The sequence below is a fragment of the Somniosus microcephalus genome, chromosome 15 (genome assembly GCF_052327205.1).
Source record: "Somniosus microcephalus isolate GS21.2 chromosome 15, FLI_Smic_1.0, whole genome shotgun sequence".
Lineage (NCBI taxonomy): Eukaryota > Metazoa > Chordata > Chondrichthyes > Squaliformes > Somniosidae > Somniosus > Somniosus microcephalus.
In genome coordinates this window covers 49,341,517-49,367,850 of record NC_141001.1, presented here as the reverse complement: position 1 = coordinate 49,367,850, position 26,334 = coordinate 49,341,517, and the positions used below count along the sequence as shown (strand labels likewise).

At 44.1% G+C, this 26,334-nt stretch overlaps 1 protein-coding gene across 3 annotated transcripts in view; it reads left to right on the top strand.

Annotated features, from left to right (window-relative positions):
• LOC147106719 (synaptotagmin-7-like) overlaps positions 1–26,334 on the top strand; it is an 890,706-nt gene that overhangs the window by 815,633 nt on the left and 48,739 nt on the right. For all 3 annotated transcript variants that reach the window (XM_086007776.1, XM_086007777.1, XM_086007775.1), the window contains one exon: positions 18,662–18,926. In XM_086007776.1, the coding sequence (XP_085863902.1) occupies positions 18,662–18,926 (265 nt within the window). The remainder of the gene's footprint in view (positions 1–18,661; positions 18,927–26,334) is intronic.

Below are 26,334 nucleotides of genomic sequence, written 5' to 3'. Positions count from 1 at the left end.
TCCTGCTCCGTCCTTGCACTGTTAATTTCTCAATCCTTCAATCTGATTGGTTAAGGAGATACACAGTTGCTTGACCTGTTCACTCAGGTCCCAAATGCCCGGTTTCCTTCACTACAATGTTATCAGCTCACACTTTCAGCAATTTGCCATGCAAAAAATTTAACAATCGAAACATCCAAGGGCAAGTCTAACTAACGGCAGACACCGTTAAATGTCCTGCTGCAGCAAATTATGGCCCAATGGATTTAGAGCTCCCCCGATGGCCTAACGAGTAAATACAGCACTCTGCAGTGTTCGGCCATACAGACCAGAAGGAGTGATTTATAATCTGTCCTGTTACAGGAAACTTTGTTATATCCGGCACTGACGGGACCGAGCTGTTGCCGATCTATCAAAACTGCCAGACATACAAAGTTAATGTTGAAGCATAAGGAGGTTTTCATCTCCGTATCTGACAACAAACACGGTTGCTTAGCAATAGCTTGTAAACAGTCGGCCCGTACCTTGGAAGCGTCTCTGAAGCTGTTGCTAAGCTACAGAGAGACTTTCCAGAGCCCGACTGTTGAAAACAAAGCTACGAGAAGAAAAAAAACCTAACTAAACGGCTCCTGATGTCTGCCGGTAGATCGAGGTTTCCAGGCATACAACCTCCGGATAAACCAAAGTTTCCTGTACTTCATCTCCTCTGGGATAGGAATAGGGAAAACATCCATCAGGATTGTTGCTCCTGTGACTTCCCCCTGCTGGAGAATGAACTGTTGTGGAGGTTGTGTGTTAACGAGATCAAACTCAACCTTTTCACCTTTGCCTATGTTGGTCTCCTGATTCCAGATTTGTACTTTAAAACTAGCCTTTAGGTGTCTAGTTACATTTTGGAAATTTCTAAATAACTCAAACTGTATAGTTCAAAATTGAAAAGATGGCAACACAGCCACATGCCCTGAATGCACGGTCGCTTTGATGGCGTACTCCAAGTACACAGTTATGCCGCCTTTGAAAATCTTGAACTTGCGATCTGTCAAGTTCTGACTCCGCATCAGCTTCGCTGCATGTTTAACCCACCCATTGAGATCAATGTGCTGATGAAAAGTTGGGCTAATTGCCCACCTACTGCGCATTAATTACCTTGAAAATTTTTACGGCTGGTGTAAACAAGCGCAGGAGCTTGTTGCACAGTGTAAGGGGAGGGGGGATGAGAAAATTGTACTAATTTTGAGCTAGGTTTATGCTACAACCCATAAAAGAATCCTAATCGAGTTTTATGGTTTTAAGGACACCTTCAATAAAAAGTATCAAGACTTTTCAGTATTTGATTGAATTCTATTAATGTTGAAATCTTGGTTTGTGTATTAAATACTATTACAATGATCCTAATTTATTAATAAAATAGCATTTCTGGCTGCTAAATTATTTAAAATGAGTTTTTAAAAAATAGTCAGTAATTTAAAAGCCAAAGCCTGACATCAAATCGTTTATCAAAATGAATGCAAATGGAAGAAAAATGCTTAAGCAATCTTTTGGCAAGTGCAGTGTGAATAGTAAAAATAAAACCAGGTCAGCTGCTTAGATGGACTTTCTGCAAAGCTTAATGCTGTCCCATCGGAGATTTCTATGTTTCCTGATTGGCTAAGAGTCAGGAAGTGAAAGGAGCACCATCCCGCGTGATCACAGGCTCGCATATGCACAACTCTGCAGCGTTTCAAAGCAAGTTTTCGCTTGGGGCTTCACACGAGGTAAGTGCGGATTTCATTCGAATGTTGCTGCCGTACTCCTTAGCTATGCTGTCGACCGCAAACGCAGGGCAATATCAGCAGCTGAGAGGGTAGGCAGGCAGGCAAGTGGCCCACTTTTTCTAATATTTTATACTAGAGGTATGAAAGAATGACCCAGGGATAACGCTCTCTCCCTATGGAGAAGACCTGATCTATGCTCTCTTTCTTGATACTATGGCATGGCTGCAAAATTCAAAATGAGGTGTTCCGAGTAAATGTTTGTGGTGTGAGGCTGTTTGCAGCAAGGTGATGGTCAATTGCAAAGTATTATTATAACTGCAGTGGTTGAATCTTGTTTATACAAGGTATAGTGTACTTCCCAAATTCTCACTAACGCTCTTTCACCCTTTCTCCCACTTCATGCTGACCCTGTCTTCCCTCTTCATGCCCACACAATTCACAAAGCTAATCTTCATCAGTTCGATCCTTACTACCTCCTATTTAATGCTACTACTGCTCTGGGGGTTGAACTGTGCTGCACACTGTGGGCAGGGATCCCATTCTCCCCAAAGTTACTGTGAGAAATCCTCCCCAAAGTATGTACCACGATTGGAGCCCCTGGAGTAGCAGTAGCATCAAATAGTAGCTGGGAGGGACGGATCGCAGGGGAGAGGGGGCGTTGTGGATTTCATAGACTCCACAACACACATCCGTGTGATTCTCAAGTGGCCGTGATTATAATTAGCGACTTGGAGGGGGAAAAAAAGGGCTGTATTCACAAGAGCAGAGTATGTTGAGAAGGGACCTAAAAGAAGGATTCAGAATCTTGAAAGGGGTACAAAGGGTAATTAGTGTTAGATTATTTCTCCTGGTCAGTAGTACCAGAAGCATGAATTGAGGTTAGATTAAATATTTTCATACGAAAGTTTGTTAGAAAGCGTTACCGCAAGTGGCTGTTAAAGCCAAGTCAGTAACAACATTTAAGAGGGAATTAGATAGACCCTTGAATAACGAGGTACAGGGAAATGGATTAGAGTAGATAACTTCAACTGGAGCTGCCACCGGCACAGATGTGATGGGCTGAATGTTGTCCTCTGTTGAATTTTTTATGATTCTTTGTACTGTGCAGTATGTTCAGAACTACGTTATCTTAAATACAGTGTCAACCCTGTTGTGGCACTTCTATTGCATTCAGTGTGCCTGATGTGCAAACTCAAAGTGAAACATTATTACTTGAAAATCATGGAGCAGATATGAAAAGTTGAGTGAATGACAGGCAATGGTTGTTTAAGGCCCTAATTTAGCCCCTCGGTCTGCAGATAAAAAGAAAAAGAAAAACTTGCATTTATATAGCGCCTTTCACAACCACCGGACATTCCAAAGCGCTTTACTACCAATGAAGTACTTTATTGGAGTGTAGTCACAGTTGTTATGCAGGAAACACAATTTGCACACCGCAAGCTCCCACAAACAGCAATGTGATAATGACCAGTCAATCTGTTTTCATGATGTTGATTGAGGAATAAATATTGGCCAGGGCACTGCGGATAACTCCCCTGCTCCTCTTTGAAATAGTGCCATGGGATCTTTTACGTCCACCTGAGAGCGCAGATGGGGCCTTGGTTTAACATCTCATCCGAAAGACAGCACCTCCGACCATGCAGCACTGCATTGGAGTATCAGCCTAGATTTTTGTGCTCAAGTCTCCGGAGTGGGTCTTGAACCCATAACTTTATGACTCCGAGGCGATGGTCCTACCAACTGAGCCACAGCTGACACAAATCATGTGAAGTACACAAACAGCTATACCTTGTTCTTGCAGCTTGCTAAATGATTGGAATGCCCAGGTTCAATCATGGTCTAGTATTTTTCATGATCTGTGTTTAAGTGGCTATAATTTACTACAAACAACAACAACAACTTGTATTTATATAGCGCCTTTAATGTAGTAAAACATCCCAAGGCGCTGTACAGGAGTATTTTAAGACACAAAATTTGACACCGATCCACATAAGGATAAATTAGGGCAGGTGACCAAAAGCTTGGTCAAAGAGGTAGGTTTTAAGGAGCGTCTTAAAGGAGGAAAGAGAGGAAGCGAGGCGGACAGGTTTAGGCAGAGAATTCCAGAGCTTAAGGCCTAGGCAACAGAAGGTACGGCCACCAAAGGTTGAGCAATTATAATCGGATGCTCAAGAGGGCAGAATTAGGGGAGCGCAGATATCTCTGGGTGGGGGAGGGGGTGGTTGTGGTGCTGAAGGAGATTACAGAGATAGGAAGGGGTGAGGCCATGGAGGGATTTGAAACAAGGATGAGAATTTTGAAATCGAGGCGCCACTTAACCAGGAGCCAATGTAGGTCAAAGAGCACAGGGGTGATGGGCGAACGGGACTTTGTGCGAGTTAGGACACGGGCAGCCAAGTTTTGGATGACCAAGTTTACGTAGGGTAGAATGTGGGAGGCCAGCCAGGCATGCGTTGGAATAGTCAAGTCTAGAGGTAACAAAGGCATGGATGAGGGTTTCAGCAGCGGATGAGCTGAGGCAAGGACGGAGACAGCCTGTTCCTGGGACTAGGGACAGGGTCACTGGCAAGGCTTGGAAGCGAAGCAGAGCCAGGCCTGGTTAGTACCTGGAGGGGTGACCATCAGGGAAGACCAGGTGCAGAAGGTCACAGAAGGAGCCCCGAGGAGGGGCGGTTGGTGAGAAGGTCACGGAAGGAGGAGCGGCTGGTGAGCAGGCCCGGGCGTTGGGCTGAAGATTGTCGGACAGGAGGAATGGTGGAAATGGAATGGCGGCGCGCACTGACGCAGCGGCTTTGCTTCTCCCAGTCATGGGAGCTTGCAAGATCACATTTCGTTGTTCATGTACTCGTGCAATGACAAAGTTGAATTATTATTATTATGATACGGAGTTGGAAGTAGGCGGTCTTTGTTATGCTGCGGATATGTGGTCGGAAGCTCATTTCAGGGTCAAATATGACACCAAGGTTGTGAACAGTGTGGTTCAGCCTCAGACAGATGTTAGGGAGAGGGATGGAGTCAGTGGCTAGGGAACGGCGTTTGTGGCGGGGACCGAAAACAATGGCTTCGGTTTTCCCAATACTTAATTAAAAACAAAATACTGTGGGTGCCGGAAATCTGAAATAGAAATAGAAACAGAAAGTGCTGGAAATACTCATCGGGTCCGGCAGCATCTGTGAAGGGAGAAAGAGAGTTAACATTTTGGGTCGATGACCTTCATCAGAACTGAAAAAAGTTAGAGATGTAACAGGTTTTAAGCAAGTACAGAAGCCGGGGGAGGGGAGGAAAGAACAAAAGGGAAGGTCTGTGATGGGGTGGAAAGCAGGAGTGATTAAATGACAAAAGGGCTGATGGTGCAAGGCAAAAAGGAGTGGTAATTGGACAATAAAAGAAACAAAAGATGGGTCTGGAGGAGCTGAAAATGACAAAAGCAGGATTTAATAGATTAGTGTGTGATTTTAATAACTAGGGTAAAAGAAAATAATTCAGTAAATGGCTACAGTGGTTCAGGAACAGGAGAGAATGCAATAGGTAAAACGTGCTTTGGGATTCCATCTATTATCAGGTATTCAATTGGGTATAGTTCACTTTATTAGAAATTTCTTATCCAAAAAGCCTAAGGGATTACTCTTGGATTTGGAAGTTTCTTAGAGTTGAAACTATGCTGATTGCTGTAACCTACATAACGATCTCAGCCTTGCTGCCTTCTTTTAGCTTTGTTGCTGGTTGTTAAATTAGAAGCGATGCGAGTTTGTATGACTTTGATGCTGGGCTGAACGTGTACTCATTCTGTATTGTTGTAGCCAGGAAGCTCTGGCTGGATGAGGATTCAGAGCCAACAGAATCAAACTGAGACATTGGGCCTAGAATCTACAGTACAGAAACAGGCCATTCAGCTCAACTGGTCTATGGCATTGTTAATACTCTACACAAGCCTCCTCCCACACATTACCTCTTCCCAACCTCCCCCCATGTCCCTCTGCTCCCGTTCCCTCATGTATGCATCAAGCCTGCCCTTAAATGCATCAATGCTCTCTGCTTCGACCACTCCAGTGACTTCCTCATTCCCGCCACGATGTAAAGAAATTCTTCCTAAATTTTTTAGTAGATTTATCAGTAGCTATCTTACATTTATGCTTCCTTGTTCTCGACTCACCCACAAGTGGAAACAGTTTCCTCCACATTCAACCCATCTTATCCCTTCATAATTTTAAAGATCTCTCAATTTCTTTTCCAGAGAAAAAGCTCCAACTTGCTCAATCTTTCCTGAGAGTTGCATCTTTTCAATTCAATTTGTAGATCATTTCTGCATTTTCTCCATTGTTTCAGTATCCTTCTTACAGTATTGACTATAACATATATGCACCTAGTACTCCCAAGTGTGGTCTAACCAGGGTTCTATATAAATTTAATATTACCATATTCCTCTCGAAATGAAACCAGGTATTTTGTTTGCACTCTTTATGGCCTTATTAACTTGTGTTGCTACTTTAACGATTTATGTAGAATTTACAGCACAGAAACAGACCATCAGGCCCAACTGGCCTGTGCCAAATCTCTCTGCTCCTCTACCCAATTTAGTTTCTTGCCTTCCAAGGAATAAGTGGCCTCCTTATTCCTCCTACCAAAATGAACCACCTCATACTTTGCTAAATTTAATTTAATTTACCATATCTGACCACTCTAAGTCTGTTGATGTTTTCCTGTATTTTGATGCAGTCTTCCACATTATTATCTATACCTGCGCCCCCCCCCCCCCGCCCCCAGTTTGGTATCATCTGCATTTTTTGACACCATACCTCAAATTTCTGAAGTCAAATCATTTATGGATATGGTGAATAACTGTGGTCCCAGCACAGATCCTTGTAGGACACCACTACCAATTTTTTGCCAAGCCAAGAAACTTCCCTCTGTTTTGTAGCCATCTGCTATTAGCCCCTGACTCCACACGCCCTGACATTTGTCATGAGTCTCTTATGTGGCACCTTATCAAAGGCTTATGAAAGTCAATGTATGCCACATCCACTACATTCCCCTTGTCTACTCTTTCTGTTATTTCTTCAAAGAATTCCATAAGGTTGGTTAAACATGACCTTTCTTTCAGAAATCAATTCTGATTATTTTTAAATGTTTTGTTACCTGATCTTTTAGATTCTAATATATTTCCTACCACTGACCTTCAGGTAACTGGTTTATAGTTCCCTGGATTAGAACTAGGAATTACATTTGCCATCCACCAATCCTCTGGCATTATTCCTTTTTGTAATTTTTTATATATGAGTATTAATGCCTCTGCTGTCTCCTCCCTAGTTTCTTTGCGTATCTGTAGGTGCATTCTCACTGGGGTGTCATTTCGCAACTGCTTGCAGTCCTCCATTGTGTCTCACTGAGCCTAGACAGTAATTGTCTGCAGGCTATTCACCTGTGGAGGGGACATCCCCGCTAAGCCAATCCTGTCCTCACCTGATGTTCACAAGTCAAGCTTTTCAGGCAAGATCACTGATTTTTTTCCCCTCCATAGGCATGGGAAATTGATACCAATTGTACTGCCTTTATTGCCAATCTGTCTAAACTCAGCTAATGCAGCAAGGAGATCAAACTTGGGGATACCTTGGTTTCTGTGGCTCAGCACCATGTCATTTACCCACTGGATCTCAAGTTCTCTCAGTTCCTATTCTGGAGGCTAATTTTGCTGGCTGTCTCCTTTTACTCTGTACTAATGATGGAGTTGGCTTTAGGATTTGACCTCCTCACTTCAGCTTGTCTGCCTCCTGCCTAGGTATTAATAAAATCATAACTGAAAAGACTCCAGCTTTTCTCCAATACTTCAGTAAAAGTCTGAGAGAACTTCTTACAGAAGCCAATGGGGAATTCATGTTGACTAAGAGATTTCTAGGGTGGAAGTGATTTCATAACATTTTCCATTTCCATTAGAGCTGCAGGTTTATGCAAATTATTGTGTTCTGAGGCTAATTCAGGAATTCATTTTATTTTTGCAGATGTAATTTTTAGTAGCTGGTGTAACGTTCATGTGTAATTGAGACAAGGACTGCAGGAGTTGGTTATAACAGGTGTTTACTGAATGGAGACAAAACTGGAACTACTATACAAAGTTACTACACAGGCTTATATACAGGGGTGGTCACTACTGGTACTGCAGTATACAGGGGCTGTAGAATATAGTTCCTTCTTCAAGGTACATACACTACAATTCCTCCCCTTTTAGCTAAACAGTACATAACATTCGATTTAATAATTAAATAACATATGTACAATTACAGTTGCTATATACATTAGCTGAAGTTAAGCAATTATAAATTCAGTCTTTGAGGAGGCTTCCTGAATCTGTCCGGATAACGCCTCTTTGGGGTATCAGGTTCTTCTGACAAAGTTGATTCGGGATCAACGTCGTTGTTTGGTTCGTCTGCTTCCAATGTCACCGATTCTGAGGTAGATGCAATTGGTACTTCGGTTTCATCACCAGGTGTATAGGATCGTGGTGTAGATTTGACGTTTTCCAGTGACTCTAGAATCTGGTCAGCATGGCGTCTTACAATGCTCTCTCCAACGTCCATGGTATACATTAGAGGTCCTTGCTGTGTGCAGATCGTTCCTGGCTGCCATTTCTCTGTGCGGTAGTCCCGGGCCAAAACTGGTTGACCTATCTTAAAACTCCTGGTCGGCCTTTCATTCATATTCTGAAACTGCCTGTTCTCCACCTCTCTTCTGATGTTTGGCTTAACCAAATCCAAGCGGCATCTTAGTCTTCGATTGAAGAACATCATGGCTGGAGTTTGGTTGGTAACCGCATGTGTCGCATTCCGGTAGGCAAACAAGAAGTTATCCACCTTGTGTTGTAGGGGTATGTCTTCATTACACATTGCCTTGATAGCCTCCTTGAATGTTTGAACGAACCTCTCAGCCAATCCATTGGTGGCTGGATGATATGGGGCGGATGTGTAATGCTTAACACCATTGTTCTTTAAGAACCTCCAGAACTCTTCAGACACAAACTGTGGTCCATTGTCAGAGCAAATCTGTTCAGGCAGCCCATTTCTGCCGAATATGGTTCGTAAGACTGATAATTTTTTCTGTGGTGGTTGAGGACATTTTTATTACCTCTGGCCACTTTGAATGTGCATCCACCGCAATTAAAAACATCGAGTCCATAAATGGACCAGCAAAATCAATGTGTACCCTTTGCCATGGAGATGAGGGCCACTCCCATGGATGTAGAGGGGCTTGTGGTGGGGCGTTTTGGACCTTCTGGCATCCTGTACAGCTCTTGGTCATCTCTTCGATTTCTCTATCAATTCCCGGCCACCACACAAACGCTCTGGCTAAGTTCTTCATTTTTACCCCTCCCAGATGACCCTCATGAAGCTCATTGAGCACTCTATCCTTCAATTTGGGTGGAATTACTACTCTGGATCCACACATCAAGGTTCCTCGGCACACTGACAGCTGTTCTCTTCTCGGCGAGAATGCTGGCAACAGTGGTTCGCCATGTGCTGGCCATCCCTTCACCGTTAAATCATAGACCCTGGAGAGTGTCGGGTCATTTCGTGTTTCCTTTTCTATGTTTGCATTCGTCACAGGTAGACATTCGACTATGGTCGAGTGGAATATCTCCACAGGATCCACTGCAGGTGCTTCTTCCACCGTCGGCAACTGTAGGCGCGACAATCCATCAGCATTCCCATGCTGTTTAGTTCCTTTGTACTCGATGTCATATTGGTGTGCCCCTAGGAAAAGGGACCACCTCTGTGGCCGTTGTGCTGTCATTATCGGGACGCCCTTCTTAGGGTTGAAAATGGAGACAAGAGGTTGATGATCAGTTAGTAGAGTAAATTTCTGTCCGTGCAGGTAGTGATTGAACTTCTTCACCCCCCACACCAGGCTGAGGGCCTCTCTGTCAATCTGGGCGTAGTTACGCTCGGCTGCAGTTAACGAGCGTGACGCAAAAGCTATCGGCCTTTCTGAACCATCAAGGGATTTATGTGACAGTACCGCTCCAACGCCATACGGAGACGCATCACACGCCAGTCTTATCGGTAGTGATGGGTTGTAGTGAGCCAATACTTCTCTTGAAGTGATCAGGCCTTTACACTTATTAAAGGCCCGCTTGCATTCATCGCTCCATATCCATGCTACTCCAGTTTGTAGCAGGGCGTTCAGTGGGTGCAGAATTGTGGACAAATTCGGCAAAAACTTATGGTAGTAATTCACCAATCCGAGGAATGACCTCAGTTGCGACACATTTTCAGGCGCTGGAGCCTTAACTACCGCTTCAATTTTGTCAGGGGACTTATGTAACCCCTCTTCATCAATCACGTGGCCACAATACGATATTTGTTTCTTAAAAAACTCGCACTTGGGGCGACTGGCTCGTAGCCCATGTTCTCTTAGTCTAGTGAGCACCTGCTCTAGGTTGGCAAGGTGTTCACTGTCATTTTCACCTGTCACTAGGATGTCGTCCAAGTAACACTGAGTCCCCGGAATCCCTTGCAGGACTTGTTCCATCGCTCTTTGCCATATAGCCGGAGCTGATGCAACTCCGAATACCAGTCGATTATACTGGTAAAGACCTTTGTGAGTGTTTATCGTGAGATATTTCCTCCATCTGCAAATATGCTTGCGCTAGGTCAATTTTTGTAAAACGTTTCCCTCCAGATAGTGAGGCGAAAATATCTTCTATCCTCGGAAGAGGATACTGTACTGTGTGAAGGACTGGGTTCACAGTCACCTTGAAGTCCCCACAGATGCGAACCTTCCTTGGCTCCTCAGACTTATTGTTTAACGTTTTCTTCATGACAGGAACGATGGGTGTCGCCCACTCGCTCCAGTCTACCTTAGTTAGCACGCCTACATTCTCCAGATTCTCCAGCTCTGCCTCGACGGCTGGGCGAATTGCATACGGTACCGGTCTTGCTTTGAAAAACTTGGGAATTGCATTCTCTTCTATTTTTATCGAGGCGGTTACGCCTTTAAGAGTTCCCAGTTCTTGTTGAAATACCTCTTTAGCGTTAGCCAAGATTTTTGACAATCCAGGTGTGACGTCGTCATCCTTTTTACCAGCCACCGTTAGTGCCTGAATGGAGTGCCAGTCTAAACTTATCTTTCTGATCCATTCACGTCCCAGTAATGGTGGTCCACCATCTTGCAGTATGTACAGATACAATTTCTGTATTTCCTTGCCGTTGTATTCGACAGGCACCCTTATTTTCCCTCTGGGGTATACTTTCTGCCCCATATATGTCTTCAAGACAATGGATGTGTCTTTCAAGGGTATGTGTGAGAATAGCCGCTCGTAGTCTCGTCGATTCATGACGGTCAGGGCTGATCCTGTATCCAATTCCATTTTGACTTGGGACCCTGCTATCGTGAGGGTGACCCAAATGGTTCGGTGATCCTCTTTTGTGATTACGTTGTGTAGTTTGAGACAGCTTAGTCTCTTGTTCCCGGATTCACGATCGCTCTTCTGGTCTTCAGAACTACTGTCCGTCATCTTTTGTACTTTCCTGTACTTTTCCTTAGTAGTCTTTTTGTTGTCGTTAGTCGTCTTCCCGGACCTGCAAACTCGTGCAATGTGTCCCATCTTTCCACATTGCCTGCATGTTTTGTCCTTGGACCAGCAGTCCTTCTGGTCATGGGTTGTTCTGCCGCAGCGATAACATTTTTCAAATCCCCGTGTCATTTCATGGGTGCCGTATTCCTGTGGCTTTTGCTGTATTTCCGCAGCTCCCCTTGCTGCTGCTTCGTACGATACTGCCACGCTGAAAGCCTTATCTAGCGTCAGCTCGTTCTCTGAGAGTAACCTCTTCTGGGTTCCTTCACTCAGGAGTCCACAGACAAATTTGTCCCGTAGGGTATCTGCCAATCCTGCTCCGAACTGGCAGTGCTTTGATAGCTTACGTAGTTCCGGAAGGTAATCAGTATTGCTCTCATCTTTATGCTGATTTCTCTTGTGGAATTTAAATCTTTCTGCTATCGGCAGCGGTGTAGGATTTAGGTGTTCCTGTAGGATATCAACAATTTCGTTAAAACTCTTCGCCATCGGTTTGACTGGAGTGATCAGGTTCTGCAATAGGCCATACGTTCTTGCGCCCATTAAGTTTAGTAGTACCGATGCCTTTTTCTCATCGGCTACTTCATTTGCCTTGCAATATACTTCGACTCTTTCCACATACGTGGTCCAGTCTTCTATTGCATTATCGAAGGCAGTGATATTGCCAGTCTTCGGCACCTTGGAGATCTAAGATGGCGCCTCCCGCGCTTTGCCTTCTTCCCCGATTGAACAAAATGGCGCCTCCCGCGCTTTGCCGCCTTCCCCGCTGGATTAAGATGGCGCCTCCTGCGCTTTCTGTCTTTTCCGCTGCTGCTAGCGCTGCTGCTGGCGTTTTTATGCCTTGATGGTGACGCCCTATGGTCTTCGCGCACTTCCCCCCCGCGCTGCTGCCAACGCCGCTCTCCACGGTCCCCGTGGCAAACTGCAGCTCCTCGCGGCTTTCTGTGCTTCTAATTTCTTTTATTTTACTTACTGTTCCCGTCGTCAGAGCAGACCCTATGGGACACTTTCCTTCCTCTTCTCGGGTCTGTACGCTGCCCGGCTTCGTAGCACCGGCCGCGCCCTATGTGCTCCACCCTCTCTCTCTCCTCTTCCCGATAACGCTGCTTGGCCCCGTTGAAAAGCCACCCGATCAAGCTCTAGCCCGCCGCAGCCCAGGAAGGATCAGTGTACTACCTGCCACCAGCCCGATTAGCTGGAACACCATAGACTGGATAACCAAGCCCAGCTCTCGACTACCTCTCCTGCAAATCTTCGAATTCGATGAATCAGAGGGCGGTTGCCCACGGTCGACGCCCGTTTCTTCTGGCTTTTTTTTTTCTTTTTGGATTTCTTCCTTCTGGCCTCGACCTCTAACAACTTTGCTTCAGGGATGGATCCCCGTGAGGTGGTGCAGAACTGTAGGTAAGTTCGGATCTGTTCGTCGCCAGTGTAACGTCCGTGTGTAATTGAGACACGGACTGCAGGAGTTGGTTATAACAGGTGTTTACTGAATGGAGACAAAACTGGAACTACTATACAAAGTTACTACACAGGCTTATATACAGGGGTGGTCACTACTGGTACTGCAGTATACAGGGGCTGCAGAATATAGTTCCTTCTTCAAGGTACATACACTACAGCTGGGATGTTGATCCTCTTAGGAAATATTCTGCCTACCTTTTCTTTAAATTAAAAAAATGCCTTAGTGCAAAGTAAATATTATAGATAGCTGCCAATAGCTACAAGTAATTTTGTTAACCAATGATGAGAGCAAAAATTAAGCAAAACCACAAGATTAACTCACTGCTTAAACTCATTAATAGACCAGCTCCCCTGATGGCTCAATTAGTAACTGCACTACTGTAGTTGCTGTGGAACTGAAACATACAGGCTAGGAGGAAAAGTTTCCAGATTTGATTCTCGGTCTGTGCTGAATTGGCAGGGTCAGTGGTAGGGGGATAATAGGCATCAGCACCCCCTTTGGGGGAGGCATTGTCTTTATTGAGAAGTAATTGATGAGTAAAGAAGGTTTTCTAAGCACTGGAAAATAATGTCATTTATTGTGCTATTTCTCCATTACTTATGTGGCCCCATGACTGAAAATCTGTATGGCCAGCTGTCTTTCATTGGTGGCTTGGGAATATGATTGAAATCGGTCAGTTCCATTCAGCAGATGGCAAAGCATTATTGCATTCAATCCAGCAGTTAGTTGTGTATGAAAATTGGGTAAAGTCATCCTACAGAATTGCACTCATAGCATATGAAATTGGTTGTCCCATAGGCTGTAGTATTAGTAGGCTATACACGCCTTAGGCAAAGGAGTCTTTGCTCTTCATGTTAGGTTATTCTCCAGGAACAATCAATAAGATGTCCATTCCAATTAGGCAGACACAGAGATGCCCATTCAAGTTGGAAACCCATCAACCTGCAGCCCCAGGAGCTGCCATCAGGTTCAGTGACTATAACATGGAATAAACCAACGACACAAATCTATCAATAAAAGGGAAAACTGCAAATGTTGGAAATCTGAAACAAACTGAAAATTACGGAAATATAGAGCAGGTCAGTCAGCAACTGTAGAAAGAAAATGTAAGATAACATTTGAGGCACAGCCCTTCCTCAGTGCTGAAAACTGAAAGTTAAACAAGCATTTTAGTAAAGGCGGGGACAAAATGGGGGAGGGGCAGGAACTCCAGTCACAGAAAACAGTTACTGGGTTGAATAAACTGCAGTCTGCTTAAAGAAATTGTTAGTAGGTATAAAATATCTCAGCAAGGCAGTGGAAAAGCATTGAAACAAATCTGAAGAATTCACAGAGTTAATATGGTGGGAGGCCGACACAGGGCAAAAGGAAGAGAAGGTTGGCAGAGGTATATCTAACATTAAAACTAAAAATGTGGGAAACACTGAAAAACAGGCCAGCACCAAGTATGCAGAATGAGAGAAGAGCTTAAACAAATCGACTGGGGAAATTTTTAATGGAAACCTCTGCTGAAAACAAACCAAATCTCTTGGAAGTCATACTACTAAGCGTCAGGCTTAAATGCTAGGGCTAGTAAGCACATACTGAACTAATGTGGACTTCAATGGATAAACAAAACAATATGGTGTGAAATTAGTAAGAACAAAGGGTGAAAAATGAGAACTTTGGAAAAAATGTAAGAGAGATAGTGGGAATGAGAAATGAGCTTAGCTGTAGATACTAGGGGGTCGATTTTCCTGGAGCTGTCAGGCGGGGTTTCAGGCGTGTGGGGGGGGTGGGCGGAAATCCTGAATTCGGGGGTCCCGACACCATCCCGCCCAAAACCCGCCTCCATGTAAGTTTCAAAGGAGGTGGGTACCCGCCCCGCACTGGGACCCGCCGACCCGAGGCGGGAAGGGATTAGTGCCAATTAACTGCCTGTTAACAGGCAGTTTTTAGCCTAATCCCTATTTTGAGGGGTGTCATGTGGGATTCCCGACGGCTCCAAACCACGCTAGGTTAGAGCAGGCGGGTCGTCGGGTTGAAGGACTTGGCGGGGTCACGATGTCGGTGTTCAGGTGAGTGATGGGTGCATGAGTGCAAAGGTAAGTGTGTTTGGTGTGTGTAAAGTGTTTAAAGAAGTTTAAATTACCTGTACTTACCTTAACAGCCTTTTTCCCTCTAGGTTTTGGGAGTCCATCACTCAGCCGGCACTGAAAGCAAAATGGCTGCGAGCTGTCAAAAGTAACAGCCTTCAGCTTTCATTGTCAGTGTGAGTTCTAACTGAGTCTGTGTAGAAGGACTCGGGTTAGAAGTCAGACTGTCAGTGTTTGACAGTTTCAAACAGCTGTGAAACACTGATATTTCATCTGTCAACACCTCTTGACAGATGAAATTTCAGTCTGTGACGTCACCTGTTGCCGGGTGGCCCTTAATTGGCCTGCTGAGCCCGCTGGGCGGCGGGCTCAACAAGGTCAATCAAGGGAAAATCGCGTGGATTGGCCGGATGTCGATGTAGGCGGGACTAAAACCTGAAAGTTGTAGTCCCGCCTCCTTCCCGACAGCTTAATGAAAATCAACCCCTAGAATTAGCAAAAATGAAGTTTTCTAAGTATAATAGTGAGAGGTTCATCAGAGAGGAAATGAGATCCCTTGTGGACCTAAGCAGGATAAACTAATTAGCATAACTGATTACTTCCCCGATGTATTCACTAGAGAAGACGCTAGTGATATGTCACCCATCTGTGCACAGAAGGTTCTTGAAGTAACCTCAGTGATTTCAATGGAGATCCTAACTAGGCTCAAAGGGTTCAAGATAAATAAATCCTCAGGGACAGATGGAGATATACCCAAAGCAGGAGGCATCTTGAGATTAGAGACAAAATCTACAAAGTGCTGAGGGTCGCCATAAGGGAGTCTATAAGGAAGGTCCCACTGGATTGGAATCAGGTGAACAACTATTTTCAAAAAAGGAAACAAACCAAACCTGGGTGACTATTGACCCATTAGTCTTGCATCAATAACTGAAAAAAATGCAATCAATCATCAGGAACAGACTAAAAGATTGTCTGTATGAAACCAGTAGCACTTGCTAATTGGCAATCAGCAGAGTTACAAAAAAAAGCTTGTTTGACCACCCTGATTGCCTTTTTTGTGATATCCCAAGTTGACAATGGGAAATGCCATGACATAGTGCACTTAGACATCCAGCAAACGTGATTTTTGAGGGGAAGACTTACCCAGCGTTGCTGCTGCTGCTGCACACTATCAAATGATCGCTGTAGGAAAGCACACAGGTGAGGTGAGGACAGCAAAGTGATTGAAGAAGTTATCACAGCCAATCAGTTAGCCTGCTGACATTCACACTCTAGGCTCGCTTATGAAGAGTGACCACTTGGACGAGATATGAGATGGCTGTCCCAGCAGGAAATCACATTTTTTAGCAGAAGGTAATGAAAAACTGAAGGATAAAATAAAAGTTAATTTTCTACTTTGCATATTGTTTATGCAACAAGCATCCTGAAGGTGGAAGCAAAGATATAAAATAATTGAAAGGGTAAAAAGAGTGATGTAGGGCCTAATGCTATAAGTAAAGTGCTGCGATAGTTTCCACCGATAAATTTCTAGGAATTAAGAGCCAGGAATAAAAACTATATGTAACGTATTAAGTAAACTCTATATACAAGCTGAAATAGTGCTGTGCGAACTAACCCCTTCATTAATATAGTGCATGAAGGAATTTAATTTGAATGTGTAAATGGGTTTGATACAAATATTGCACAGCGTGATTACAATCCTTTGACTTAACATAGACCTCACACTATTTAATCTATAACTTTGATATATGCATTATGCACCATATATAATTACATTATTCGTTGTTATTGAAGTGGTTTAATTATAATTGTTAATTTTTAAACGTTCCTGGTGTATCTGCACATACTAGCTCCCTTGCAGTTTCAGTTCTTTTTATGGCATCTTTGTATCATCTGTCTTCACATCAACAGTCACTGCATTTCAAAATCATTCATTGCATTTGAAGAATTGGAAACCTTTCTAGAAGTAGTGCTAAGGAATAAAAAGCCTTGTCCTCATTTTAAAATCCCTCAACCCACTCTATATAGAAAAATCTTCTCCAGCCTTAGATCCTAGCCTGCTCCTCCATTGCCCAGACTCCAGAATACGGTTTGTCCTCGCCTCTTCTGTACTACCATTGCAGCCTGGTCTTTTGGCAATTGTCATGGCCCACTGGAACTTTCTGAGCCACTTCACTTTGATATGCCTCTGCCTATCTTATTTAGCCTTCTAAAAGCCTAGCTCTTCAATGTGGATTTTGGTCTCTCTTCCCCATCGAGATCCTTTACTTGCTCAGAATTCACCGTTGCCCCTTTTAAAGTTCTTTGATGTGAGGTGAGCTATAAATTTAGTTACAAAAGACAGCACAAGGCTAGAATGTGATACATACAGGATAGTCCAAAGTTGGGAGTGTTACATCTTACGGGATAATAATAGATTTTGTATAAAATTCAAATTGTCATGATAAATATCTCTACTGATTAAAGATGATCAAAACCCACTCTTCAGATTTTATGCACTTAAGCAACTCCCTTTCATTCTGAGTTATGTGAAGGAACAGAGAATAGAATACCCATCATGGTGCCTTAGTACATATTTTATAATTTCTGCATTTGACCTGTTAATTTTCTCCACTCTGGAGATATTGATTCTTGCTGGGGTATGGTTCCACTGGCACAAGCAACTCTCCAGTACCTCGCCTAAATAATTCTTCACATATGAACTTAGAGAGCGAGTGTGAGTAGATATTTGACTATGTGGGGGGTGGTCATCTGAGCCAAGCCAGTCCTGTTCTCACCTGATAACCACACCCATGCACTTTCCAGCAAGAGTCATTGAGATTCCTTTTTAATTGCATAACATTGGGTTTTATGCACTGAAATAAATCCCTTTTACTTGTACTTATGACAATGCACAGACAGAAATCAACCACCACAAACCCTTAGTAAAAATATAATTTCTGCATTTGATCTGTTCTAAACAACATCAGAAAAAAGCACAAAACAAACTGTGAGGTACTCGAGTTCTCAATATGTTCTCTTTAATATTTTTCATGAATATTTGTGCTCATCAAGGTGACGGTGTTAGTAATAGGGAATGGAGCACTTTCCATTTCAGGCACCCTATGTTGACCTCAAACACTCCCAAGTCAAGTATAACATGGTAGGATGAAAAGTTTCCTCCACTCTGCCCCAACAGTGTGACTCAGACTCACCCGCCCCTATTGTAGCAGAGTGACATTTTTTAAATTTCCAGTATCAGCCATTCTGTGGTAACTCTGAGCGAGATTGGAAATTAATGTGAATTGGTGCCAAATGAGGAACAGTTTTGTGTTGTGGACTCGTGTCCACTAGGGACTAGGTTGAAACTGATAAAACTCAGTTGATTGATTTTATTGCTGCAGTTCTTTGTGTTTCTATCTCATGAATCACGTGTGGTCAAACAAGAACAATAGACTGCAATTCCAAGGATGGAAATAAGCGACTGGAAGTCAATGTCAAATCCTATATGTTCAAATAAGTACCTTACACAACGGCAACTTGCATTTATATAGCTCCTTTAACGTAGTAAAATGTCCCAAGGCACTTACACGAGTGTTGCCAAACAAACTTTGACATCAAGCCACCTAAGGAGATATTAGGACAGGTTAAGGAGCATCCTAGAGGCGGAGAGGCTTAAGGAGGAAATTCCAGAGTCTAGGGTTTATATACAATGAGTCATATTATGGCTTACATAGGAACTTACGAGAGCATACCAGGAATTCTAAATCTTATGTGATTCTATAGGTGGAACAGAATTTCTAAACTGTCATTTTCAGCAGAATATGTATTTTCCTTTCTCCAGTTGTCACCGGGTTCTGAGGACGACCATGAGGGAAGCTCGCGCGAGAACCTGGGCCGTATTCAGTTCAGCGTCGGGTACAACTTCCAGGAGTCCACCTTCACCGTGAAAATAATGAAGGCTGTGGAGCTGCCGGCAAAGGATTTTAGTGGCACCAGTGACCCATTCGTTAAAATCTACCTACTCCCTGACAAAAAACACAAGCTAGAAACTAAAGTGAAAAGAAAGAATTTAAATCCATATTGGAACGAGACATTCCTATTTGAAGGTGAGGCTGATTAATGGCTACGGGTTGATCTGTTGAGTTCATTGTCAATTGTTCCATTACGTTGTTATTAGAATGAATGACAAAGTGCTGGCTAGAACACTGTGGAATCAATTCATGCTAAAGAGGGCCTATTGCATTAATCCATTCTGGAGCAAGTTTTCCTTATAGGTTGTGTACGAGTGACTCCATCAGACAGTTGGTGCAAAAACTAATCGACACCTGGGAGCGAGCTGGAGGCTATAATATAATCAAAGGGTTCAAGTGATTTATACAGAATATAATGAATATGCACGAGGAGTTATTGAGAGTTTCAAGTGGCTCCAAGAACTGAGTGGGAAGTGGCTGACGATTGTTATTTGAACCTCTCAGCGAAAATACATCTCAAAAATAACACGATAGCAAAATACTGCAGATGCTGGAAATCCAATAACAGCAGAAAATGCTGGAAAAACTCAGCAGGCCAGGCAACATCCGTGGAGAGAAAATAGAGTCAACGTTTTGGGTGAAAACCCTTTGTTAAGACTAAAGAAGCACAGGAAATTAAATAGATTAAGAGGCCAGGCTGGGAGAGAACAAAAGAGAAGAAAATACATTAAGAAGTATTCAAAACAAGACAAGATGGTGATTGGACTAGTGGAGACAAAAAACGGCTCTAGATTAGGTATGAAATGCGCTGGCAGAATGGGAGACAGCTGCCATGTGGGAGAGAGAAAAAAAAGGGGGGTGGGGGATAGGCCAAAACAAAGGTGTGGATAAAAAATATAAGTAAAAATGTAATAGGTGCCGAGGTTATGATCTGAAATTGTTGAACTCGATATTGAGTCCGGAAGGCTGTAAAGCGCCTTATCGGAAGATGAGGTGCTGTTCCTCGAGCTTACGCTGAGCTTCCGTGGAACAATGCAAGAGGCCGAGGACGGTGAGGCCCGAGTGGGAATGGGGCAGTGAATTAAAATGACAGGCGACCGGCAGCTCGGGGTCACCCTTACGGACTGAACGGATGGTCTGGACGGAATGAACACATGATCCATCTCTGACTCTTCCCTTCCCTCCCTCGACTTCTCCGTCGCCATCTCTGGGGATAGGTTATTGACCAACATTTACTACAAGCCCACTGACTCCCACAGCTACCTGGACTACACTTCCTGCCTCCTGTAAGGACTCTATTCCATTCTCCCAGTTTCTCTGTCTCCGCCGCATCTGCTCCGACGATGCCACCTTCCACACCAGTGCTTCCAACATGTCTTCCTTTTTCCTCAACCGAGGATTCCCCTCTACCGTGGTTGACACAGCCCTTGACCGTGTCCGTTCTATCTCCCGCACTTCTGCCCTCACCCCTGCCCCTCCCTCCCGGAACCACGATAGGGTTCCCCTTGTCCTCACCTTTCACCCCACCAGCCTCCACATTCAACGGATCATCCTCTGCCATTTCCGCCACCTCCAACGTGATCCCACCACCAAACGCATCTTCCCCTCCCCTTTCAGCATTCCGTAGGGACCGCTCCCTCCGAGACACCCTAGTCCACTCTATCACCCCCAGTCCCCCTTCCCCTTCGCCTGGCACCTTCCCTTGCAAGCGCAGGAGATGTAACACCTGCCGTTATACCTCCCCCCTTCCCACTGTCCAGGGCCCCAAACACCCCTTCCAGGTGAAACAGCGATTTACTTGTACTTGCAATCTAATATACTGTATTTGCTGCTCAAGGTGTGGTCTCCTCTACATTGGGGAGACCAAACGCAGATTGGGTGACCGCTTTGCGGAACACCTCCATTCAGTCCGTAAGGGTGACCCCGAGCTTCCGGTCGCTTGTCATTTTAATTCACCGCCCCATTCCCATTCGGACCTCACTGTCCTCGGCCTCTTGTATTGTTCCATGGAAGCTCACCGTAAACTCAAGGAACAGCTCCTCATCTTCCGATTAGGCACTTTACAGCCTTCCGGACTCAATATCGAGTTCAACAATTTCAGATCATAACCTCGGCCCCGATTACATTTTTACTTTTATTTTTTATCCACACCTTTGTTTTGGCCTTTTTCCCCCCCCCCCCCCCCCCCAGCTTTTTTTTTCTCTCTCCCACATGGCAGCTGTCTCCCATTCTGCCAGCGCATTTCACACCTAATCTAGAGCCGTCTTTTGTCTCCACTAGTCCTATCACCATCTCGTCTCGTTTTGAATACCTCTTAATGTATTTTCTTCTCTTGTTCTCTCCCAGCCTGGCCTCTTAATCTATTTAATTTCCTGTGCTTCTTTAGTCTTGACAAAGGGTTTTCACCCGAAGCGTTGACTCTATTTTCTCTCCACGGATGTTGCCTGGCCTGCTGAGTTTTTCCAGCATTTTCTGTTGTTATTTCTCAAAAATAACATGCAGCCTGAAGTTTTGTCCATGCAGTGGTTATAGTGGACTCTGCTGGTGATCTATGGTTGTATGTTCCTCAAGGTTGGATTCGCAAAGCTACAAGGTACAAATCGAGAGATTACATTGCTGCAGTGTAAGGCATATATCAGATCCCATCTGGAGTGTGTGTACAGTTCGTGTCACTAAAATATGAGAGGGTTATTACCTTTTAGAGAGGGTACAGGCACAGGAAGCTAATGTGATTCAGTTAATTGTGACTCTCATTTCAGAGAAAAGAAAGGAGCTGGGCTTGTTTTCGTTGGAAAATAGGATAAAGTGATCTAATTGAAGTTTTACAAATTATGAAGGAAATTTAAAAAGTTGATCCAGGTAAATTATTCACTGTGGTGAAAAGTTCCAATGTACCACCAGTCAAAAAATGGAAATTCATAGAGGTCAGGCAAAAGTTATTTACACAAAGGATAATACAGTTGTGGAATAAGATATCGGGAAGGCCATTGAAACAAGTGGTATAAACTTGTTGAAGAGGTAATTATATGTACTTTGCAAGAGGAAGAAATAATTTGGTGAGTTCGTTGGTGGGTGGGTTTGAATTAATCAGAAAGAGAAAGGCTTTTGGGCATAATGACTATTTTGTTTCCCTAAAAAAAAACTTAAGTTCTTAAATGATCGTTAACAGCAGATGGTTAGGGTTTTATTTACCATGAATGAAAAAGTAAATTTCCATTATTTTTACATGGGATTACAAGATTTTCTGGGCCTTGGAAATAATTGCCAGTGCATAGTACAAGATAACAATCTAATCATGAGGTTCCAATGACATTGCATGCAATGACACCAAAATTCAAGGGCAATTTTAACCATGGCCGTCCAGCAGAAACCGGGCGAGCGAGCAGTTAAAATCGCCTGTAGGACTTACTTACCCACCGAGGTCCTGCGTTACTCCAGCAGGTTCCGATTTTAACCTGTTCTGAGCAGGCCTCCCAAACCCCCACCTGATGACATCCTGAGTTCCGGGGGCCATTCATATGGTTCCCGGCAGCATCCTCCTGCCACCCGACAGTCCACTACTGCCCACCGCCCAGGTGCTGCTACTGCTGGTTTCGGGCAGAAACCTGGCTAGGCCGATGCAGATGAGCCCCCAGGAGTTAAAATCTCTCGGACCTCACGCTGCCGAGGTCGGTGCGATTTGCCACCCACCCGCAGACTACCGTCCCGAGTTTATAGAATCATAGATATTTATGGCACAGAAGGAGGCCATTTGGCCCATCGTGTCTGTGCCAGCCGAAAAAGGGCTATCCAGCCTAATCCCACTTTCCAGCTCTTGGTCCATAGTCCTGTAGGTTACGGCACTTCAAGTGCATATCCAAGTACTTTTTAAATACTGCCTCTACCACCCTTTCAGACAGTGAGTTCCCGATCCCACCAAACTCTGGGTGAAAAAGTTCTCCTCAACTCCCCTCTAATCCTTCTACCAATTACTTTAAACCCCCTGGTTATCGACCTCCCTGCTAAGGGAAATAGGTCCACTCTATCTTGGCCCCTCATAATTTTATACACTTCAATTAAGTCTCCCCTCAGCCTCCTATGTTCCAAAGAAAATAACCTCAGCCTATTCAATCTTTAAAAATAACTAACATTCTCCAGTGCTAGCAACATCCTTATAAATTTCCTCTATCACTGAAAGTTAACATGCAGGTACAGCAAGCAATTAGGAATGCAAATGGTATGTTGGCCTTTATTACAAAAGGATTTGAGTATAAGAGTAAAGACATCTTACTGCAATTATATAGGGCCCTGGTGAGACCACACCTGGAGTATTGTGTACAGTTTTGGTCTCCTTTCCTAAGGAAGGATATACTTGTCATGGAGGGAGTGCAATGAAGGTTCACCAGACTGGTTCCTGGGATGGGGGGATTGTCCTAGGAGGAGAGATTGAGTAGACTAGGCCTATCTTCTCTAGAGTTTAGAAGAATGAGAGGTAATCTCATTGAAACATACAAAATTCTTACAGGACTTGACAGGGTAGATGCAGGGAGGATGTTTCCCTGGCTGGGGAGTCTAGAACCAGGGGTCACAGTCTCAGAATAAGGGGTTGGCCATTTAAGACTGAGATGAGGAGAAATGTCTTCACTCAGAGGGTGGTGAATCTTTGGAATTCTCTACCCCAGAGGGCTAAGGAGGCTCAGTCATCGAGTATATTCAAGACAGAGATCGATAGATTTTTGAATATTAAGGGAATCGAGGAATATGGGGATAGTGCAGGAAAGTGGAGATGAGGTGGAAGATCAGCCATAATCATATTGAATGGCGGAGCAGGCTCGGAGGGCCAAATGGCCAACTCCTGCTCCGATTTCTTATGTTCTTATGTTTAACCTCTCTAGTGCAATCACATCTTTCCCGTAATTTGGTGACCAGAACTGTACGCAGTACTCTAGCTGTGGCCTAACTAGTGTTTTATATAGTTCAAACGTAACCTCCCTGCTCTTGTATTATCGGCTAATAAAGGAAAGTATTCTTAACCACCTTATCTACCTGTCCTGCTACCTTCAGGGTCTGTGGACATGCACTCCAAGGTCCCTCTGTTCCTTTACACTTCTCAGTATCCTACCATTTATTGTGTATTTTGGTTCTGTCTTCACAAAGGAGGACACAAATAACCTCCCAGAAATGTTGGGGAACATAGGGTCTGATGAAAGGGAGGAACTGAAAGAAATTAGTATTTGTAGGGAAATGGTGTTAGGGAAATTGATGGGATTGAAGGTCGATAAATCCCCAGGGCCTGATAATCTACATCCTAAGGTACTTAAGGAAGTGGCCCTAGAAATAGTAGATGCATTGCTGATCATCTTCCAACATTCGATGGAATCTGGAACAGTACCCATGGATTGGAGGGTAGCTAATGTTACCCCACTATTCAAAAAAGGTGGTAGGGAGAAAACGGGGAATTACAGACCGGTAAGCCTGACATCGGTGGTGGGGAAAATGCTAGAGTCCATTATAAAAGATGTAATAGCAGAGCACTTGGAAAACAGTGACAGGATCGGACAAAGTCAACATGGATTTACAAAAGGTAAATCGTGCTTCACTAATCTACTGGAATTTTTTGAGGATGTAACTAGTAAAAGAGATAAGGGAGAACCAGTAGATGTGGTGTATTTGGACTTTCAGAAGGCTTTTGATAAGGTCCCACATAAGAGATTAGCGTGTAAAGTTAAGGCACATGGGATTGGGGGCAAGGTATTGACTTGGATAGAGAACTGGTTGGCAGATAGAAAGCAAAGAGTTGGAATAAACGGGTCTTTTTCCGAGTGGCAGGCAGTGACTAGTGGGATACCGCAGGGATTGGTCCTTGGACCCCAGCTATTCACAATATATATTAATGATCTAGACAAAGGAACTAGATGTAATATCTCAAAATTTGCAGATGACACAAAGCTGGGTGGGCGTGTGTGCTGTGAGGAGGATGCCGAGAAACTACAGGATGATTTGGACAGGTTGGGTGATTGGGCAGAAGCATGGCAGATGCAATATAACGTGGATAAATGTGAGGTTATCCACTTTGGTGTCAAAAACAGGAAGGCAGATTATTATCTGAATGGCAATAGATTTGGAGAAGGGGAAGTGCAATGAGACCTGGGTGTCCTTGTGCACCAGTCGCTGAAGGTAAGCATGCAGGTGCAGCAGGCGGTTAAGAAGGCAAATGGTATGTTGGCCTTCATAGCGAGAGGGTTTGAGTACAGGAACAAGGATGTCTTGCTGCAATTGTACAGGGCCTTGGTGAGACCACATCTGGAGTATTGTGTGCAGTCTTGGTCGCCTTATCAGAGGAAGGATATTCTTGCCATGGAAGGAGTTCAGCGAAGATTCACCAGGCTGATACCTGGGATGGCAGGAATGACGTATGAGGAGAGATTGGGTCGATTGGGTTTGTACTCGCTGGAGTTTAGAAGAATGAGAGGGGATCTCATTGAAACTTATAAAATTCTGGCAGGACTGGACAGACTAGATGCAGGGAGGATGTTCCCGATGGTCGGGGAATCCAGAACCAGGGGTCACAGTCTAAGGATAAGGGGTAGGCCTTTTAGGACAGAAATGAGGAGGAATTTCTTCACCCAGAGATTGGTGAACCTGTGGAATTCTCTACCACAGAAGGCAGTAAAGGCCAATTCATTAAATATATTCAAGAAGGAGTTGGATATATTTCTTAAGGCTAAAGGGATCAAGGGATATGGGGAGAAAGCAGGGACCGGGTACTGAACTTGGATGATCAGCCATGATCGCATTGAATGGCGGAGCAGGCTCGAGGGGCCGAATGGCCGCCTACTGCTCCTATTTTCTATGTATTTCCACATCTTGTTAGCCCTCCCCAAGTGCATTACCTCACGCTTCTCCGGATTGAATTCCATTTGCCAATTTTTTGCCCACTTGACCAGTCCATTGATATCTTCCTGCAATCTACAGCTTTCTTCCTCACTGTCAACCACATGGCCAATTTTTGTATCATCTGCAAACTTCTTAATCATGCCCCCACCATTGAAGTCTAAATCATTGATATATACCACAAACAGCAAGGGACCGAGTGCTGAGCCCTGCAGAACCCCACTGGAAACCGCCTTTCAGTCACAAAAACATCCGTCGACCATTACCCTTTGCTTCCTGCCATTGAGCCAATTTTGGATCCAACTTGCCACTTTCTCTTGGATCCCACAGGCTTTTACTTACTGACCAGTCTACCATGTGGGACCTTGTCAAAAGCCAGGGCTTCAGTGTCTGTTTGTGATCTGAATCTTGTACTTGAATTACTGTCATTAGTTCAGAGAGAGACAATAGCTGTTCATAATATATACAGGATATTGAACATTTAACTTATAAAATAAATTATGTTGACAATTTAATGCTGCAGTTGTCCATTATAGTGCCATGTGATTCTGGGCCTCGCAAGAATCTAGGTTATTTTTGTGGTGGTGAATTACAAAGAAGTTGGATGACCAGCAACAGTGTTAGACCGAGGCCTCTGGAACTGGATTTCCATTTCAGTTCCAGTGTCCAA